We start from the raw sequence: 22,292 nt of genomic DNA on the forward strand, positions 1-22,292 counted from the left end.
TTCTGGAAAACTACTCTGTGCAAACAATACACAGTTACAGCCTCTCTTTCAGAAACACAGAAGTATACACCATGTCAATACACAGGAGCTTCCTTGCACATCTCTGTAGTCACTACACTGTACAATGGTCTTTCCTACAGACAAGGGGTACTACATTTTTATTAATAATCTGTGGCTTATGTGTAAATAAAGCAGTCTTTCATCCAGCAGCAGTGCTGGCTGAGGATGGGGGAAGCAATACTGCGCTAGCTAAGGCACACCTGGGCTATTTTCTTTCTTCCAGGTTGAACTGTTAACAAAATGTTTGAAGTGTCCTCACTGCAGTTTACATTGTGTCAAAGTATCAATCATGCACAGAGGCCGCATCCACATACACCAACTCCAGAACTGATTTTGACTGTTAACAAGAAGAATGATTGTAGCTACCTATACACAGCAACCAGTTACTGGTAAGAAAAGTTAAGACTGAAGTAGTTCTCAGAGCGACTTAAAACAAACAGGTACATTGTTGAAATTGTTAAACTTCCTTCCTTCTCCCTTTCTTTTATCTTTTAGAGAAGTCACAGGTAAGTTTGCTGGAAACCATTACATTCATCCACTGAGAATTGAAACTGCAACCAGGTGCAAGGTGGAGCATGGAGCTAGGTTCCTGGAGGCTGTTTATTCTCCTTGAGGCTGTATTTTCACAACTCTCCATTACTGTTCTAGTAACTGCAGATCCACTGACAAAGTTTTTTTTTGCCACCAAAGCAATAGTAAAACGGACATGCTAGAGTAGATGCTCTCTGACGTGGGTTATATACAAGCAGAAAGGTAATCTCATCTCAGTACATTAAGTTCTAGACGTAAAACTGTTTCTACTCTGCAGAGCAGCTGTACAAGTACCTAAAAAGCAAGTACAAGTACCTACACTACCAAAACCGTAGCAGCTGATAGGTCGCTACATGATGTTTGAGACCAAGTACACCAGCTCTCTGGAACAAGGAGGCCAACTACACTTACGGAGAATCTATCGACGTAAACCTTCTGCATCAGTTTTAAATGCTTTTGAGTTTGGGGTTTTCTTTTTCCTATTTGTCTAACTAAACAGATCAAAAGACTTTTCAACTTACTGTTCATGGAAATCCAACATTGGTGGCTCAAACCGGAGAGGTCGGCAATTTCCCCGATACAGGGATACACTGCAAGAAAAATTGAAATGCTGTAAAAAATACTGTTAAATGATACATTTTTGCTCCCTTCCCATCTCAAATTGCCCTTTCTTAGCAAAGTGTTTATTAATACTAATAATAGAGCAACTAATTCAAAGGAAGAAACAGCCTGACAAACTTGTCCAGTCAGAATACCATAATTTTACCAGCCACTTACATATTATGGGGTGTCTCCAAGATAGATTACTCAAGAGTACATATCTTGGAAATGGACATAATTGAAGTGTTAGTTTTCCTCTATATAGTGATGGCTAAGTGAAACAGTAAGCTAAATAGGTTTATATCAACTTTCATAGCAATATCCAAACATCTTCCTCAATGTATAACAGTAATTTACATACACATCATGAGTTTCTCTAGCTACATCTATACTAGTACATAAACAATCTTGGACCCATTTGATGCTACTGAGACCACATGGGAGAAAACAGCCCATGTCTATACTGTTAAAAACTCATAATCTCCAGAAGACAGCGTCTCTACTCTAGAAACTTCCCTTAGCTTTGCCTATACTAACCTCCCACTGGGAACTCTTTAGGAGAGTGCTAGTAGATGAAGACTAAAACTTAAATACCACCCAAACAATCCAACAGTGAAGACAACGAAGTATCTGGAAACATTTTCTACTACTGCTTATTTTACCAGTACAGTTAAATAGAGCACAATCAATAACCCACAACATAAGTTACAAGAAAAAACACAAAGCAGTTTTGTTCACTGAAACATTTTCTTATTCAGAATGATGTGATTGTGACCACACTTAAGTATCTCTGTAATTTAGTAACACTTTATTTTGGGCTGAGTAAAAATCATATTCATACAATAAAACATAAGACAGGGAGACAATAACGTAAAAGAAATAAGCTGGAAAGGCTAAAGAATGGCTCAAGATCAGTGGCTCCTGAACAGCTCAAGACCAATGGCTTTCTTTTTTCTTTAAATGCTTTTGTTACTGATATTAAAATAGCAGTCATTTTAGATCCTTGTTTTCTGACTTTGTATCAATCCTAGACGCCCAAAGACAGAGCTGCAGCCACGTGTCCTGGGTAAGCAAAGCTGCTCCACAAACCCAGACAGGGCAGCAGAACCACCCAGTTCTGCCTCAACAGAGGGACAAGCCAGGAGATGGAAGATGCCCTTGGACAAGCACATGTGGCTCACCTTATGAAAGCTGAGGCCTTGAACTCAATCAATCTAATTCCATCCAGCATACTTCCAGGAAAACTAATTATTGATCAAATAACTTTCCATACTCCAGAACCACTTCAACAAGGAAGCTATTTACAGGAGTAAAAATTTATGAACAGGGAATGAAATCTTAACTGTATTCTCCAATAGCACAGATCTGGGCAATGACAACAGTATAACAAATCAACAGCTTTTTTAATAAAAATACAATGTCTCAATGATTCACTCCAGTACTTCACAACTGAGTCTTCACACTTCAAGTGTAATACATGTGTAATAGGGAGATCTGTTCATGCTGATCGATTTACAGCTCTCTAAGTTTGGATGTCAAAGTGTCTTCAATACTACTTAGAGCTTAGTTGTTAAAAATAGCTTTATCCACGTAATAAAAGCAAAACACTATTGGGGCGAGAGTAGGCATAGTACAGTCAGCTTTAGTGTATACTTATATACGCGTGTGTGTGCACACACACATGCATGTGTATACTGGTGTGTATATATAGATCACAAAACAATATAAGTGAAGGTGTAAGACCCACTAATAGGAAGAACTGCATTCAGATCTACAGAAAATTACAATTCTTGCTACTATTGAGTGCTGCTGTGACTCATTACGGTTGTCAAATAAGAGAGAGCTTGGGTATACCTTCTCAGGCTAAAATCAAACCTCATGGAACAAGTGCTCAACAAAATAAAGTTTACAGAGACACTGGACATAAGAGAATAAAGTTGGAAAATTACATTAGCAGTGATATTTTGAAAGGATAAATCAAGTTGATAGTAAGACTTCAAAGTGATCATCTCACTTTTCAAAGTTTATGGTCCAATTTTAAAAAACTTTTAGAGTGCATTTTTAAACTAGAAAGGACAAATAGCTCATGTACCTCCATTGTCAAGATAATACTAAACAGAAACTACTCTTCTTCAATAATGATTTTTAAAATAGTTCTGTCAATTTCTTCCAATTTCAAAACTCTGAACAGTCAGCCAGCACCTCTTTTTTTATTGGTAATTATTGGTAAAAGGACATACAATTCCTTTTATGGAAAAGTTATCATAAATATTTACAGTATTTACAAACACAATAATGAAGATCTTCATTTCAAATGCATTGAAAATACAGTCAAGAGTAACTTGACCTAACTTGAACAATCAGGACATACACAATTCTCCACATACATGAAAAGTTTAAGCAAAATTTTCCCAGGCTGCGTAGCTATATTATCCTGGATAGCCATTTAGACAACAAAGAATTTTTAAATGGCTCAAGTTTGGTAAAGGCAGCTACATCATAATGAATGCCAACTATTATAATAAAAGTAACAACTGTAATAAGATTCAAATGGGAACAAGCAATATTGGAATTCCCAACTTTGCCTACTGAAAGGCCCAACATGAGTCAACTTGCAGCAGACTTACAAAATGATGATAATGTCTGCTCTGCTGGGCGCTTGCTCACTGAAGGCTGGCTACACCCATGGGTAGGGCAACTTTACAGCATAATGACATTTAAGTTAATTGCTATTGTATGCATGTAGAGCTATGGCTCCCGGTCTTATATCAGAATTTAAACATTTTTCTTTCCCTACCCCTCCAAGTTTTCTAACTTTTAAAGTCAAGAAGAAGAACATGAAAAGGAAAAGATGCATCTGAAAGAGAGGACTACTGACATCTGCCAACAAGCTCCAGCAGACCAAGAACTGGCCAGGAGTCATCTGAACCTATGAAGTTTCAGGAATAACTAGTTCCTGGCAATGATTTAAGATAGTCCCAACACTTTTTCCCTTCTGCAAGAATTTTGATTCTAAAAATGAGACTTGAGAGTGAACTACACACAGTCCCTGACGCGACCATTACCCTCGCCATACCATCCACTCTGTCATCCAAGTGAGAGGGCATTTACCTCAACTACTAACTACTGTACTGCTACTACCCAGAAGCAACCTACTACCAGTTGCAATTCACTGAAGTGCAACTTCACATCTCAATAAGGTTAGTCACAGATGCAGTTATAAAGATGGCCAAAATATCAATGCCTGGAAAGACTGTAGGTGATATGGATGTCCATCTGTGCTGAGAAACAATTTTCTTCTAAGGACATTTTGCAGCACTTCTATAATGTTTTGCTATCATCACAGAGTACTAAGCACTCAAAATATTAAATAATCCGTGCACATCTCTGCATTTGGAGATGAAGAAAATGCTTGTCAAATATAGTATTTAAAGATTTCTGCAAAGTTGGGCAGTAACTGTTTCTCTGTATCCTCACTTTACCTTTCTAGCTGTTCTGGGATTTCTGGAAGAGGTCTGTGCTCTGTGGAATCTTATCTGTACCATCTTTAATTGCGACTGTGGAAAATTCAAATCTAAGCATTATTCTACATGTATTTTTCCCACATTACTTTACCAGTTGTTTAGAGGGTTTTATTTCCTCTCCTGTGCCATAAATCGTCAAGAAATAAACACAACGGCATTAAACCATCAAATAGCAAGAGATCTCACAATTTAGCAACTCAAACTCTTAGAAAGCCACTACTTTTTTATTTATTACCACAAAATAAAATGAAAGTGTGTCCAAAAATAACCATGTGAATTTTTAAAATGACAAACAGGCAAATACCTCACAGTGTGTACTTTTTGTACCAGAACATTCTTGAAAGAGGCACCTCAAAGACACAACATTTTTGGCTAAAAAAGTAAGTAATTAATCATATTTCCCCGAGTGCATCCATGACTTGTTAATATTTAAAAATAAGGCTGAGCTGCATATATCAGAAAATGTATTTAAATTTTTACAGTTAAAATTATTTTAGAAATATGGGTATTAAACACAGCCTCAGTGAGAAAGTGAACTCCCACAAAACATTTGACAACTTCGGTATCTGGCAGTAGCCACTGCTGTAAGTGCAGATTAATAAAAAGACTAGCAACAAAAGTTTTTCATAAACTACACCCAGCTACTGGTTGGCTGTTATGCCAACATTAACCCTGTATCGGGAAAACATACTCATGATATCAGATGTTAAACTTCAAAGCTAACACTTCCTGAGGGGGTTGTCTGGGGGAAGGGTGGGGAAAGAACAGGGAGAAGCTTGAATAGATGCACTGTAACCTGACCATGAGCAAGAACAAAACAAATTAAATGGCTAGTTCATTTCCCTCCTTCCAATTAGGGTTAAAAAGCAGATCAAAGAACTAGATAGGGAAGAAATATCTGCAAGCTATGCCAAGAAGGAGATATCATAATCTCTAATAAGGACAATGAAAGACAAGTCATCTAGAGAAGTTAAGCATGTGGACTAGAAACAGAGTTTTTAGCAATGCCATTGAAAAAAATCACCTAGAAAAATACTTGAAAGAAAGATCCATGTAAAAACAGTAACAACACAGAGAGAAATAAACAGACAGACAGCAAATTGGGTATTTACTTTGTAATATGGCATCAAAGAGTTTGCAATGCAGATCTTTATCACACTGTGATTGAACCCCAAATAGGCCAGTGCTCTGAAGTGGAATGGACTATTTCTCCTGGCAAACCTGGAGGTTTTTCAAATTTGTAAACCGGTGTTTTATTAGAACACACTCTAGAACGTTGAAATTTCAAACACAGAAAGCAATCTTCTTAGATGAGAAATTAAAATAAAAAATCCTGGGAGCATATCTAATCCATGGCCTCAGTCTCATTCTCAAGGACCACCAAATTCAGTTGTTTCCTGGGAGACAAAAAAATTGCACATAATCCCTCAGTCCCAATAAAGGCACCTTCTTTCTGCCATTGAGACTCAATGATTTAAACAAGATACTATCCCATTTAAACTATCTCCATAAAGTCTGACTCTACCCAAGACATAAAATACACTAATCATGGTTCTCAGAAGTTCAATTGTCATTCCTAAATTCATGTTTTTGTACTTGCAATCTGACTGACATACTGCAGCGCATAGCTACAGCTGCTTAAGTTCCTGTCCACAGCTGTGTCCCCTACCATTTTGCAATCCCCTAACAGCTTGTGGAAGAATGCGACAAATACCCACAGCACAACAGCTCCAGTTCACCATCCATGTACAAACCCATCATCGCTGGCAGGGTAAAATAAGTCACTGGACCATGAACTGCAGCAGCTGAGCCACAGGCACACATACTCGCTTTCTCTGTCACAGGAGAGAGAATCCTTGGCCGGAAGGACAGGTAAACAACAACTGGGGTACTAGCTTCTTAAACCACTCATGTTGTTTGTCAGTTATGAATGACCAGAAGTCCAGTTGATTTAATATTACAAACCATCACAGGGAAGAACACGATGATCACTTAGCTTAAGCTACCTGGCTTACGGAAATGGAAGTTTTGGAAGTTAATACTAGTTATAACGCTCTGTAACCTATTTGCTTTGATTGTGTTCTTCCAGAAGCATTAAGGATCATCTTATTTATCTTTCAACATAGAAGACAAGTTCAATAATGAAATTTAAGAGATTCTTTTACTGCTGTGCAAACTCTGAGTCCACTACAGGGTAATGAGCACAGGGCTTTACACAAGCAGTTTAAGATAGCAAAATGGGGAAAACCTAGTAAACAAATTATTTAAAGTGCATCACTTCGGTTTGATCTTTAAAAAACTATTTGTATTTTATCTTGACCAAAATGTTATGATTTGTATGATTACAGCCACCAGGAAAATTAAATTCAAGTAACTCTAAATGCATGGTAACTTTACATGTGGTAATTCATTCTCCTATCACAGTACAGTTACACACACAGAGGTGTATATACAGTATATGTAAGTGGTTAACAGAGAAACCAGTACTGAATACATCTTTGGAAGTGATTATTTATGGGAGCAGTTTAGTGAAATGCATATTCTGCTTGCTTAATCCAATGTTAACAGGCAAACAGAAATCAAATAGTTTAGTAAAAGCACCAGGTGGAAAGTTTAATTTGAGGGACTTCATAGATAAGAAATAAATGGGCAGAAGACCTGAAGGGCAAAGAGAAGCCTCCATGGCTGGGGAAGGGGAAAGATGACAGATTCAGGGAATGTACAGCACCACAAAGTTTCAAGTTCTACGCAGAACGACTAAGCTAAAAACTTTTTTAATTAAAAAGCAACTGAGAAGTTTGTATAACACAAGTTTGACAAAATTCACATTACCATAATACACAAATTGCCTCAAGCTTCAGATCAAAATATGAAGTAACTGCCTTATTTCAATACATAATATTAACTCTTCTCTATTACATTATCACAATAAAGATAATGTGAATTTATGTTTTAATTTCACCTGGAGTGAAAGACCTGCCACATCCTCATAAGATTCTTCAGCACCTTCATGTTCACTCTTTCCCCCTGAAACCCTGAATTCCAAGTATACTTAGAAACCTAGTACTAGGTAAGCCGAAGTCTACAGTATTTTCATACAATTCAGGAGATTTACATTGCAAGATTTAGGTCCGTATCTAATCAGAAGGCAGCAGAGACTGGTGGCAAGTGATACAAATAGGAACAAGGCTCTTAAGTGTAAAATGAAAAACGTTGCTTTTTTCAGAGATTTTTTTCAAAACTTGTTGCAAAGAGAATGTAACGGACAGATGGGGGGTGGGGAAGAATCTATCCAAAGTAACATCATAAAGTTTTTCTTCAAAAGGACACCAAGAACTTTTGAAGCAGGTAAACAAAACCACTCCTTTCCCAATAAAACTTCAGTAAAATGATAAAATAATCTACAGAGTCTCAGTTTACCCCCTCTTTATCTACACAGAATTACTCTGTGGTATACATTACAAAGTGAATTAAACAGTTCTTCCATTTCTTATTCCATATGTGAAGTGATTTAGCTGCCCAATATTAAAAATTGGTTTACATTTTAGTTTTTCTTTGTATGAGACAAATAATTGAAAAATTACACAATTTGTATTTGATCTTGTTTACACTAAAACTTTATTATTCTTATGAAAAATATCACAAATCTCACAATAGGATGGCTGTATTAAACTTCTAGAAAATCATGCTTACCTCTTCTGTTGATATGAACTGAGGCCTATAGTTGTCTCAGTCTGTAAAAGAAAAAAATAATTTTAAATTTAAGACACTGACAGCATTATACTTCCTGTGGGGAAAAAAAACCCCGCAACTGTAACAAGTTAGTAGATCAGATCTTGAAAGACAAAAGGAGAAGTTCTGATCTGGAGCAGAAAATGCAAATTGGTTTTTTCCACTTACTTAAAGAAATTAAGCCTCTACCGAAAGACTGTTTGGCCCTGGACAAGAACTGCAGTCAGTTCCAGTGGTAGGAAATCCTACAAACTGTAACACAAGCAGCAACTTAACAACTTAAAAATTGAGAGGCGGAAAAAAGTCCAGGAAATTATAACATTGTAGGGAGCAAAAGAAAAACCTAGCATATATGTCAGAAACAAATTACAAAGAAAAGCATATAAAACAATTAACAGTCAAGCAGTTATCTCACCGGTGTAATTTAACGAACTAGAAAACAAAAAACACTATAATCTCCATTTGTTTAGGAAACTTCATCTCCTTCCCTGCTAATGATCTTCTAGCCTCTGTTATTCATACCTTTACTACCACTCTGCTGGACATTACAGTTAATTACCTGAAAACAAGGAGGTTAGGTTGTCTAGGAAATTCCAACTAGTTTACTCTTGTCTAAGAAATCCCAACTGGTTTAGAAGGCTGCGTATGGAATGTCCTCCTGATGCAGTTAACGTTAAAACATACGTGATTTCGAAAACTTCTGTCTTCCCACAGGATTTGGGGATCAAACTGAGGATTTCAGTCCTTCTCTTAAAGGCATTTCATGGCCAAGATGAGTATTTATCTTCTGGGAGTGGGAAGAAAGCTTACAGGTCTGATAAAGTCTATGGTGCACCTTGGCGCATCTGACACAGCTCATCTCTAGTATAAGGATGCCGTTTGTTTGCAAGGGGAATGTGAATTTTTCATATCTCAGTTCAGAATTAAAATCAAGTCCCATGGTTGGGCACTTCACCGATTTTTATTTCACCTACAAATTACACTTTCTTTCCTTGTTTTTCCTAAGATAAAAGTATTTTTCTTAAAATAATTCTTTAAAAATTACCTTTACTTAAAAATTCCTCTAATAAAAGACTCTATATTTTATTTTGCTTTTTGGAGACACTTCTTTGAAATTTTATAATTACTACTATTAAATCACTTAATCCACAAACATTAATGTTTGATTCATGTCAAGGATCAATTCTGGACTGTAAATCTAAGTAATGTTTCAGATTTAAAATGAAATTATTTGGTTTATTGACCCTCCAATTTGTATCAAACTAAAGAAAGCTGAAAGTGTATTATTTACCATTGTAAAACAAAGCCGTTTCTAACTTGAGGATTTATTTGCAATTTTAAATGTCTAGGCAGAGCATCAATTAGCTTTTTTGTTTTAAAACCTCTGAAATAGAGGGGCAGACTGCCTTGCTAAAGGGACATTGCAAGAGGAACGCAAGAATTACGCTTTGCAGTACAGCATGATCAGTGCAGTTTTTCCTCACTGAACAGAATGCTAAGAGACAAGGTAAGTTGTTTTATATTGCCAATTTTATTATAATTTAAAAATTAGCAAGTTTTCATTTAAACTCAGCAGGCTTTCATTTAAAAACTTACGTATTACATTTGCACTGTAATTAAGAAAACAGGGCATTTCTTATTTTTCATTAAAATACACTGGCTTGCAAATGTTTCCATTAAGTTTTCCTAGCTAAGGTATACTACTCACATACTGATAAGCTTTTAGTTCAGCTTCTTAATTTCTGATGTCACCCTCCATTTTCTATTTCCAGTAAGAAGTAAGTAAATACTTACAACCTGTAGTGAATTGTTTCAGAACAGTAAGAGAAATTCAATTAAAATGAAGGAAGAAGAAATTTAACATCAGTTTTAGTTAATTGATGAATGCTTAAGATACAAAATGTTTTGTATCTAAAACTTCCTAGGAAGTACTGCCTAACAAGTTAATTGATTAGCTCTGAAATCTAAAGAATTTAATCAGAAAAAACAGATCTCTACCTTCCATACCTTATTTTTTCCTCAGACTGGGAAGGTGAGAGCAAACCTTCCAGTTTTAAACTGCCACCCATTAATTTCTCAACTTAAAAAATAGGTAAGAAACTGAATCAAAGTGAATCAGCTGAAAATATGTTCTCTCCATCCAAAAAGGACTTGTGGTGTCAAAAGCTGGTTTAACACTTCATACAAGCACTTGTTCAAAACATTAAGCCAGTGATTTCCTCTAGTTCACAACAGCATGATTTTATAAGCTCTGCAGAAAATATGTATTGCTTGAGTATTTTAAAAATGGTTTTAATAAGCTTCAAACAGCTACTTATAATTACATATGCTTATTCTTATTATCTACTTTTCTATCATAAATCTGACAACCACGAATCACTGTCTGCCTTTCCAATTTTTTTTCTCTTTTTTTATTTTTTATTTTAAACTATGTAACTATTGCCTACAGCTTGCAGATGTACCCATTCTCTCTAAAAGCACATCAGACTACACCTGGCTCTGAGGGCTCTGCAAGAGATGCTGCACAGCCTACTCAGTAGAAACAGACTAGCACTTGCTTATAAGGACTAAACAGCCTCAGTTATTTGACTGCAGCTGAGAGGCACACCGATCTTCACCACAGCCAGCTACCACTGATCTAGGCTAACAGACAAATTGCTCTATAAGTCTCAGCATTTATGAGCTTTGTGCACATCTCTGATGCGTGTAGTACGTGGTATGCTCCAAGTGTTGATAATGAGGAAGTTTTGGATCTGAAGATCTATGCAATACAATCAGTAATGCAGATGTACCCAGAAATGACCCAAATCCATTTTGAATGTTTTCTCTACTAACTGAAATCAGCTGCTATTCCTCCCTATCAAACAACTGCGTATATCCCTCTCTTTTTTACTACAGCACAGTCATTTAAAGCCATTCTTCTCTTGATTTCACCAGATCCATTCTTCCATGCCGTGCATTCACACCACTGACTTTCCTGCCTACTGGAGGGAGACAACGAAAAATTGCTGAGACACTGTTCCTGTGAAATATTGTTATACAACTGTACTGGTTTGGGCTGGGATACAGTTAATTTTCTCCATAGTAGCTAGTATGGGGCTGTGTTTTGGATTTGTGCTGGAAACAGTGTTGATTATTCAGGGATGTTTTCGTTATTGCTGAGCAGTGCTTGCACAGAGTCAAGGCCTTTTCTGCTTCTCACACCACCCCACCAGCGAGCAGGCTGGGGGCGTGAGGCGACACAGCCAGGACAGCTGACCCCAACTGACCAAAGGGATATTCCATACCATATGACATCATGCTCAGCATATAAAGCTGGGGGAAGAAGGAGGAAGGGGGCGGCGTTGGGAGTGATGGCATTTGTCTTCCCAAGTAACCGTTACATGTGATGGAGCCCTGCTTTCCTGGAAATGGCTGAACACCTGCCTGCCGATGGGAAGTGGTGAATGAATTCCTTGTTTTGCTTTGCTTGCATGCACGGCTTTTGCTTTACCTGTTTAACTGTCTTTATCTCAACCCATGAGTTTTCTCACTTTTACCCTTCCGATTCTCTCCCCCATCCCATGGTGGGGTGAGTGAGTGAGCGGCTGGGTGGGGCTGAGCTGCCGGCTGGGGTTAAACCATGACAACCACCAAACTTACTCTATGAAGTTAACAGATGTATAAACACCCTGTATTCCTTACCAATGTCCTTGAAAGTGCATTATTCACTACAATTAAATACAACCTTCCTTTCAGTAGTTGATTTTTCTTTAGGAACATAACTAAAGCACATAATTAAATTACCAGCAGTTACCTGACAGTCAGATGATGGAGCTAACAGGTTCAGATCCTACAACAGGGCAATCAAAATAGTCATTACTAACACTGTCCCATCCTTGACAACTAGCTTTGGCTCTAACAAGACAGCATGTTTTATTAAGTTTTAGAGAAGGTTGTTTGTTAACTACGCTTTTAAGCATCATAACTGGCAGTCAATACCCCTAATACTAGTCTTAGTCTAAGACCCCACCCAGGCCAACTTTTAGACAGAGGGCAGTGGAGATCAAATTTAACTCCAGAAAAATACAGAAACAAATGGAAATACACATCATTGACAACAGCTGAACTACTATGTAGCCATGGCTGTAGTTAACTGTTGGGAGTTAAATTCTCTGGCTGATCATATACTCAAGTTTTCCCTCCTATGTTCTGAAATTACAGATTTGCTATGAAAATATTAGTCTAATATCTGTACATAAAGTTTAAAATCACAAATCACTTTGGTAGGACATCATAGGTCTGAAATATATTTAAGAGCAAAAATCCATCAAAGATTCACGCTTATAAGGACAAGCCTGGTTTTTGCTTTCAGTTGTCTGTTAAATACAAGCAAAATGACAAATTAATTTCAATGACACTTCTTGTGTTTTGAGCAGGGGGTTGTTTGCTTTTTGGTTTGTTTGGGGGTTTTTTGTGGGTATTTTGTTGTGTGGGTTTTGTTTTGGTTTTTTTAGGTTGTTTGGTTGGTTTTTTTTAAAATCAGGGTCGACCAAGAGCAAAGAAATAGCATACCAACTTCAGCAGCTCATCAACCATAGCATCATGGAACTAAACCAAAAATAAATCTCATGTGGCAGTTTCTATAATTACCACTCATTTTTATTACACGTCAATCTTTAGAGTCGTGCAGTAAACAAAAACATACAAATGTGTTCAGTTACATGTTCTAAATACTTTTTTTTAAATTTGATCTTCAAGTAAAATTGTGGACCTACTGTGCTGCATTCTGGCATGCTATTTTTCCTGTGTGACTGCACAAAACTGTCAAACATAAATGCCAAGTACTAAAACCATGCACCAGATCAAGCCACTATTTAAAGTGTAGGTTTTGTTGAATACTGCCGGTTTATCACATAAAGAGAAATAAAATTATGCTCTTTAATAAATACAGTTTATTTTTTTCTCCTGTAAAGGATACATCTGTAATAGAGCAGCATTAGCAAAATATGATTTATAGGAAAAATTTATTAAATCTTATCTGTATGGGAGAAGTATTACAAATAACAAAATACTACCTTGCAATGTACAGATCACGCAGAAGGCTGCACGTGCACACTATTAATATTTCAAGAGATATAATAAGCTAAGTTACAGCAAAAAAAAATTCAGTTGGATTAGTTTCCTGATCCAACTGACTGCCTAACAACAAAAACTAAGGTTAGCACAAAAGAAACAGTAGAAATATACAACTGAGTGGGAAAAAGAAGCGGGAGAGGGAAAAATCACCCTTTTTACCAGTACTGGGGGTTTACAATCCTTCCATGCAAAAGGCTGTATTCAAGTCTTGGAGATAGATTATTTTATTTATTTATGTATTTATTTTAATTTAAAGACAGCATATGCATTTAGGCTGTTGCTACTAATAGTTGCATGCCTTAATTTATCTCATATATAACCTTAGAAGGATTAAACTATAAATCAAAGGGATTTCAGAATAAAGATCTTGAGACAACTTGCACACAGTGAGTTAGAAAATTTGAAGGCAGTCAGCCAGCACCGGTTTCAGGACTTACAACAACTTCTCTTCAGAGGCTCATATCCTCAAGAAAGATTTCACAGAGAATCTGTACCTAAAAGCACACCTTACAGACTCAGTACTATTGTGGAACAATACCAGACAACAATCTTGAGCACCCGGAGAATCAAAAATCACACCTTACAGTCCGAAGGCTGTCTCTAAAGATATATCCGTGGTTGTTAACTTTAGCCAGAAAACAAAAACAAAAAAATCCTGCCAAAAAACCAATCAACAACCAAAAAAAAGGTTAATTTTAATGTCTCACCAGTTTGTTATAATAACTATTCTTCACTTCTTGGTAAGAGGTCATATTACCTAGCACTATATTCAGTCATCTAAACATAGGCATCTGCTGCCACTTGAGATTAATGTCCTAGGGCAACCTGCCTGGTCTCAGACTGACATCCAGAAGGGCACACAGTTTCTCCTATGCCCTGTGCCATATCTGCCAGGTCCACGTAAGTGTCCGGGACAGCCCCAACATTTAACGTTACCAAACTTCTCAACAACCAAAGCTTTCTGTATTCCTACACAAGACCATCCACACTAATTTAAAAGACTCTTTCAGAACATTTTACATATTGTTATTTTATAGTAAGGCTGGTTCCTTCTTGTAGAAAAGCTACGTGCCACTTGCAACTAAATGTTGAGAGACAGCTACAAAACTGATACGTAGATGGCAGCTTAACTCTTCATTGCTGCATTCATGAGCTGTATGCTAACAAGTAGGATAATTAAAAGAAACACAATTAATGATGAATATCTTGCTTAAGGTAATGAAAAAAATGGATGCTGTAATCTGAAAGGTAGCTGAAAGTGGACTGAACTGAGTCATTCTTGCCATGCTCTTTCATGACCCACACTCACATTAGGAAACAAAAACATCAGTTGACTTCAGCTGATGCAACACATGCTATTGACGTTGGCTTTGCAACAGTCACTTACTCCTGGGCATCAATTAATTATTTTTAAACTAAAGCCTGGGGATGGCAATTCTTCCTGTACAAGAAGAAGAAACTGCAATTTTTTTCTGAGCAGCAGAAGGACTTCAGCTGCTCACAAGCAATGGCAATGAACTGAGATGGCTTTTATTCTTTTATAAAAATCACACACATTGGAAGAAAGCTCCAGAGGCCATCTAGTCAATCCTTGCTCATGTGAGGTCTAGTTAGTGCAGGTCGCTCAAAGCTTTGGGCCACCAAGTTCCAGATATCTCCAAAGACAGAAATTCTACAACTTCTTTGAGTAACCTGGTCCAGTGCTTGATCACCCTCAAGTTTAAAAGTTTTTTTTTTTTTCTTACATGGGTTTGGAACGTCTCATGCTGAAATTTGTGTCCAAAGCCTCTTATCCTTCCACTGCGCATAATGAAAAATCTGGCTCTTGTCAACTCTACGCTGCCCACAGCAATTAGTTTCCCCTTGGTCTTCTCTTCTAAAGGCTGACAAAACACCACCTAACATGAGAGGCATTCCAGCCCTTTGATCATCCTGGTATCCCTCTGTGGTGCTTGCTCCAGTATGTCAGTGCCTTCCTTGTACTGGGTAGCCCAGACTGGACACAGTACTCTAACTGCAGCCCCACAAGTGCTTAAGTGGGGGGGAAATCACACCCCTTATCTTCTGGCTCTGCATTTGTTCATACAGTTCAGTAGGCTGGCAGCCTTCTTTGCTACAAGGGCACATGGCTAACTTATGTTCAACTTGTTGACTACCAGGACCCCCCAGGTCTTTTCTGCAGTGCTGCTGTCTAGCCAGTCAAATGTATAAAAAAAATACATTTAAACTTTACACCCTGAAAACACTATCACTGATACACCAGAACTGAATGGTTGCCACTTCTGTTAAGATACTTCTTTACTGTGCCATACAGAATGAAGTACAGATCATGCAGAAAATACTAAAATTCTTCCAGTAAGAGATAAGCATTGCTGATTCCCATGCATGTAACTCAGTCCCGTAGCTTCCTCGTTGCAAAGCCACTGCAAATCATCTTAAGGTTCCGTCTATTTGACATTTAGGACCATTGTAATTCTCATTACCACCTTTTGTGACTAGCAGTTTACAGCAGTTTATGAACAAAGACAGCAAATACGCATTAAGTATATATAACCACACAGGTTGTCTTTTTCCCTTATTTTAGCTATTCTGCAAACCCGTAGTATCAGTAAAACAATTTCTAGGCATTTGCCTGTAAAAAGGCATTTCATACACTTAAGATTATTGCAGCAAGGGTAAGTGTAGTGATTTACGTTAAGAGAATTTGACTGAAGAGTCTTACCATTTTTCTTTTTCATCGTCGGAATAAGCCACTTTAAGAGTACTACTGCATAACCAGAAGTACTTTCCAAACACTTAGTCTGAACAGAAGATCACTCACTCTGGAAAATAGTGGTCCCACCAACATTGTGCAGGAAAACATTAGATACCCAAGGCAAGAGCTCTCACAATAAATAGAATGACCTGGGAAATAGTCCTTTATGAACTAAAAGCAAATGAAAACTTTGCTCTGAAAAATAAATTTTACTTTACTGTTCATTTTTCAAAATAAAGTCCTCAAAAAGTGAGACAGTATGTTGGCTTAACATGAAAGGACAAATTATTAAAAGCAACAGTTGTAGTTTATTTCAGCACTCCTAATATTTGCAGATGACATCATTGTCAAGGGCTTGAAGCATCTGTCAGGTCTGGACAAGGGTTCAAATAATCAGGACACACGGAGGAGACGGCCTGACACTGACAAGGCGAAGTTCAGCTGAAGGAGAGCTCAAATCTAAAACTGGGAATAACCGACTAAGCGGTAGTACACTAAAGAAAAGAATGTGTCTGGACAGCATAGTGAAATACAAACTATATGAGCAAACAAAATGCTGACAAAAATTAACAAGTCATTTTGGAATTACTAAAACAAGTGTTATTACACAGGGAAGCAACTACTCTGCCCTTTCTCAAAGCCTCAGAATACTAATGTCCCCATTAAATGCTACGCTTTAAGTAGCATGTAGATAAATAAAAATCCAGTAAAGAAAGTTACAGTGTGTTTTTAAAAATTTGCATGAAGAAGCTATAGGTGTCTTTTAGTACAAAATTATCATTATGAAGAGGGCAAAAAACCCTAACAAAACCCCATCTGAATATATATTGGAGAAAAAAGCAGCAGCAAAACCAGCTTAGGCATGAAACAAATATGTACTTAAGGAAACTTGTGGAAGTTACTTCTCTAGAGGTTTTAAGAACAGAAGAGTCAAGCATCTGCCAAGGGTAGTCCACCTACACACAACACTACTTAAAGAAAGTACTAGGTGATCTCCTGAGGTCCATTCCAACCAAACAAATCTATGACTCTGAAGTGCCAACCAATAATATAGACATCTGCAAATTGCCTGTTATTGAAGAAAAAAACCCAAACCCTATATTACATTGAGCAATGGACAATTTACATTAATACAATTCTTACCCTACATTCAGGATCTAAATAAACTACTTGAAGAGTTCAAAAAGCTGTTGAGTCCTTAACGGGACTGATTGATGTGAAGAATAGACAGAATTAGGAAATTCTCTCATTATTGTAATTTAATCCATAGGCAGAAGTAGCATAAATTTATTCAGACATAAACCTTTAATCTAAACATGTATGCTAAAGAATAAAATTCTCACTTTTGCTCTCTTAAGACAGAGGGCAAAGCTACATGGTGTAGCACTTTCTAATCCACATACCAGAAGTCCACACCCAAAAAGTTCAGTCTCTACTTCACTACTGTTATCCACTAGCATGAAATAATGAAATTTCCATTGCCAGTTTATTTTTACTAAATGTAAGGGTTTTTTACTTAAATATTTAAAGATTTATGCTCTTTCAATAAATAACTGTTTTAAGTCAGTCTGGTCAAACCCAATTTTCCAACACATTTCATTTACTTTTTACAACAAAAGTCCTAAAATGTGATTGAAACACATAAGGAGTGTTTCACCAAAAGTATGTAGTCCAAATAAGTACAAAAAGCAGTACCACGAGGATATACTCTAACTGGAGGGAGGTGGCAGGAATCCCTAATGATTAAATTATCTAAGACTCGGCATTTGATTTGCCTTACTTGGAAAGCAACTCCTTCAAACAAGAAAAGGGCTTGCTTCCACTGTAAAGATATCAAATTCTCTGAGGGGGGAAAAATAAACCAAGACTGGAGATGGCTTTGACACTTCACTGATTATTAATCACTTTATGCACCGAACTGGTTATTTTTTATACTAAAAAAAAAAAAAAAAAAAAAATCACCTGAAGGTGACATAACATTAGACAATACTGAGTTACTACTACATCATCGTATTTGTGCTGTAATGATGGATGACCTACAATCAACAAACATTTGCGAAAACTTACAGAGAGCCTGAAAGAGAAACATTGAATGACACTACAGTAGGTTTAAAACTTTAGTAACTGCTGTTCACAAGATGTAAATCTGTTTTTACAATGTATTTGCTTTGGTTTTATTTTTTAATTGCAGTAAGTAGTCACAAGAGGTCACCATATTAAAATCTACAGGAAAAAAACCAAATAAATTGTAAGCTAGAGAAAACATGCTGTATCATTCTGATTAAAAGGAACTGGTTTCACTTATGTAGGTATTTTTGGCTTAAGAGCCACAACCGTAATATAAAACATATAAACCATTTATTAGAAATTTTGTCTCTCTTGCTTTGTTTTAAATAAATATTCAGCAGTGTACTAGGATAAGTGGCAGCCAAATGCAATTCAAAGCACTGCAAAGTTTACAGTGCAACACCCAAAACTGCTTGACTTTGTCCCACCATAATATTTAAACTAATTTTCCTGTCTGTTGCATCTTGCAATAAAGTTGGAATGATTAACAATCCATTTTACTTTTCCATCTTTATATGAATTATTGAGGTGGTTCACAGCAGCACCATTACTTTCTAGTCCTGAGAACTATAGTGATTAATAGAGTGCTAAAATAAATAAATAATCTCAGATTTGTAAGATTAATTTTAATTAGTTGGGGGGGGAAATCCTGGGGAAAAAAAAAAAAACACCTAAAATGTACGTAAGTGAATTTGACTACACCATTTTTATCTTAAAAATTGGGCTAACACCTGTCTGTCATTTTTATTAAACCACTCTTGTCGAACAAAATATATTCTAACAGAGTATGTAAAAGAAAAGAAACTAAGCCAAGTGATTTTTTTCTCTTATATTTATATTGATATATGGTATTTCCATGCAAGTTGAAGAAATATTCTGAGTCAAAAACTGCAATAATTGAGACTGTAACCACTACACTGAAAACTTCCACCATTCTACTCTACATGTCCAAAAATAAGCCTACATAGATATCTATTATGAGAATGTGTTTAGCACATGACATCAAAACAACTATTTAAAGAGTAACCTGGGGCTTTTTTGTTTGCTTGTTTGGTGGGTTGCTTGTTTTTGGGGGGGGGAGGTTGTTGGGGTTTTTTGTTTGTTTTTAACTGCAAGCTTTTCTGTCACCAGTTTAGATAATTTTCAAGGATGTTATCCTTGTACATTATAATCTTAAAAATCTATACTAAGTTATTCTTGATTTACATTAAGGACCAAGCAATGGAAGAAGGAAAAAAAAAAAAAAACCCTAAACAGCCAAACAAAAAACCCAAACAACTTAGGTGGGTGGGGGAAAAAAGAAAAAACACCTTCATAAATCTGAAACAAATAATATTATCAGAAGCCCAGAACTATACAGCTTTTACATTTGTTGACTCTTCTAGACTAGATAGGAGGTAGGAATTTTAAATCAAGCACTGCACTGGTAACCAATGAAGTTAAACACAGTCATATGCCATGTGTTCTAATCATTTAAACAATCAATTGCTTGCTTTCTCCTCTCCTCCCTCTCAACTATCAGTACTAACATCATCAAGGAATTTTAACAAAAGATATTCTCAACATAAATACAATCCACAAAATATATGTGTATGAAATTCTAGTCAACAGAACTTTAGAACTACATAGCTCTAAAGTATCAAAACCATGTTGCTATGTATTTCATCCCAACTACTACCACCATCTCAAAATATCAGCACATATTCTTTAAAGTTAACTTTTCATCTGTTTTGACTCACGCCAAAAGAAAGCTGACAAGAATGGCAACATTATACCTGAAAAGTCCGTATTTGCAACAGCAATTACCTCACTGCAGTAATTTGAACTTTCTTTAAACCCAGTGGTGACTTGGTCCCAAGGGCTGCCTTTACATTTCACAATCTTGCAACACTTGCCAGTTCCTCTAGCTGCGCTATCCAATTGCATCCCAACTCTACATCAAGATGAGTCTTAAACACAAAGCATCTCCCAGCTTTTCTGAGGAAAAAAAAAAACAACTGGGCAAACAGGTCAAACAGAACCTGTGGTAAACTCCACCAGTTTCCCAACACAAAAGATGAGGGAACGAGAACCTCAGGACACACCAAGGCATACTGTTGAAAATAACTCTAGAAGGTCCAAAAGTTTTTTGGACTTAAGTTTGATGCTTGCTTATTTTCAAAAATCCACTCACCCATGAGTTTCAAAAAGCAGCTATCAAAAAGATGATGAAACATTGCTAGTTCAGATTATTTACTCAGACTACATACCTGCAATAGGTCTCCTTCATCAAAACGTAGCATTTCTATTATGCCATCCGACTGAATGAAAGCTGCAAAGAAAAACAAAAAACTAAGTAACTTAACAGAAAAACATTTTGTTATTAAATGAAAAAGAGCAACTTAAACATCTAAAATCTGCTGTACCTCGTTTTGTAGATAGAGCTATGACAAACCAAAATAACAATGCAGAGTCTAACAAAATACCAAACACAAATCTGTGATATTAATTTTCCTTTGAGAGCTCCAATTCCAAGCTGTTCATATTACTAAGTACCACACTTTGCAAATCAGTCTTTTGGCACAAAAATGTTTAACTCCAAAGTGAACAACTTCTTCTAGGTTCCCTAACAAAACTGGCTGTGCCAAGCTAACTCAGTACTTCAACCAATATGACTGACTGGGTACCTAAACAACTGAGTTTAATACATCTAAGCGCACAAAGAATTCCAACACTTACAAACGGAATTTCAGTTTCATTTATACACCTAAAATCTTAACTGTACTTCTGGAAAGCCCTGTTCACACTTGTTCCCTAATCCTCAGCGTGGCAACAACTCTCTCCATCTTCACAGTAACATAATAAAATTTGAAACAGTTTAGAAGTGTTTGCACCATATGACTAAACTCAATGAAAAGTTCATGCCTCAGTCACATATAGGATCCTCAAATTAAGCTCTCCTCCTCCACTCATTTCCTCTAAATGTTTGGTCAGGCAATTGTTCTTCAATTCCTCTCAAAATGTAGGGAATGTTACTTTCTTTTAAAGACAAAGAAATAAGGGCATTGCCCTTGCTGTAAAATATAATAATCTGTACAAGAATGAACATGAGTTAAAGAGGAAAGAAAAGTTCAGAGAGGTCTAAATTTTACTCCCCAAAAGACTATTCACACACACACACAAATGCAGGTCTTCAGGATAAAATACAGTAACAACCTCAAACCAGAAAATTGTATCCAAAAAAAAAAAAAAAAAAATCCCTATAAATAACTCCTCCCCTACCCTACGATCTTTTTCCATGACTGCCTTTACCATTCAGCTAGATGAAGTTGAGAGGGTGATAACACACCCCTCTTTCCACAAAGAGGAACAACTTCAACAGGAAGAAGTTAGAGATTTCCCAGCACACAGAAGTATAGTGTGCGCTTCTGCAAGATGGAATCTGAATCCCAGTCTGAACAAGGAGATTTAAACCTTCATCTCCCACTTTGAAGGTCAGTGTTCTAGCAAGAACAATTATTATAAGGTCACCAACATTGCCACTTGTCTCTATGACGTTTTAAAAAAAAAAAAAAGTGACATTACCTTCAGAAAGCAAAAATAAGAAAAAAGCACTCTTGGCAGACAGGAGTAAAGGCACCTACCACACAGAGAAACACTATTTTTGACACATATTTTTCCCAAGCATTTCCTCACTGGCTGCTTTAGTGACACCTCACTCAGCACCCAAAATTCAATCTGCTACTTAACATATCACTGTTTGCACATCCCATTCTGCATCCCTGACTCCCCTCATGTTTTGGTACCTTCTCCTAAAAGGTACAAACTCCACAACCTTGCTTTCATATGACCAAAAGTAAAAGTTAACATAAAACAAAGATTGCTGCTGTCATCTCCAAAAGTCTCTTTTGGTATGCAAAAACCCC

General features: G+C 36.7%; 1 protein-coding gene across 1 annotated transcript in view; it reads right to left on the bottom strand.

Moving 5' to 3' along the window:
• TMEM131 (transmembrane protein 131) overlaps positions 1 to 22,292 on the bottom strand; it is a 102,001-nt gene that overhangs the window by 60,638 nt on the left and 19,071 nt on the right. Inside the window, 3 exon segments of the mRNA XM_050893147.1 lie at positions 1,113 to 1,181; positions 8,409 to 8,449; positions 20,637 to 20,698. Of these exon segments, the coding sequence (XP_050749104.1) occupies positions 1,113 to 1,181; positions 8,409 to 8,449; positions 20,637 to 20,669 (143 nt within the window). The 5' untranslated portion in view covers positions 20,670 to 20,698.

Source organism: Gymnogyps californianus, chromosome 1, assembly GCF_018139145.2.
Source record: "Gymnogyps californianus isolate 813 chromosome 1, ASM1813914v2, whole genome shotgun sequence".
Lineage (NCBI taxonomy): Eukaryota > Metazoa > Chordata > Aves > Accipitriformes > Cathartidae > Gymnogyps > Gymnogyps californianus.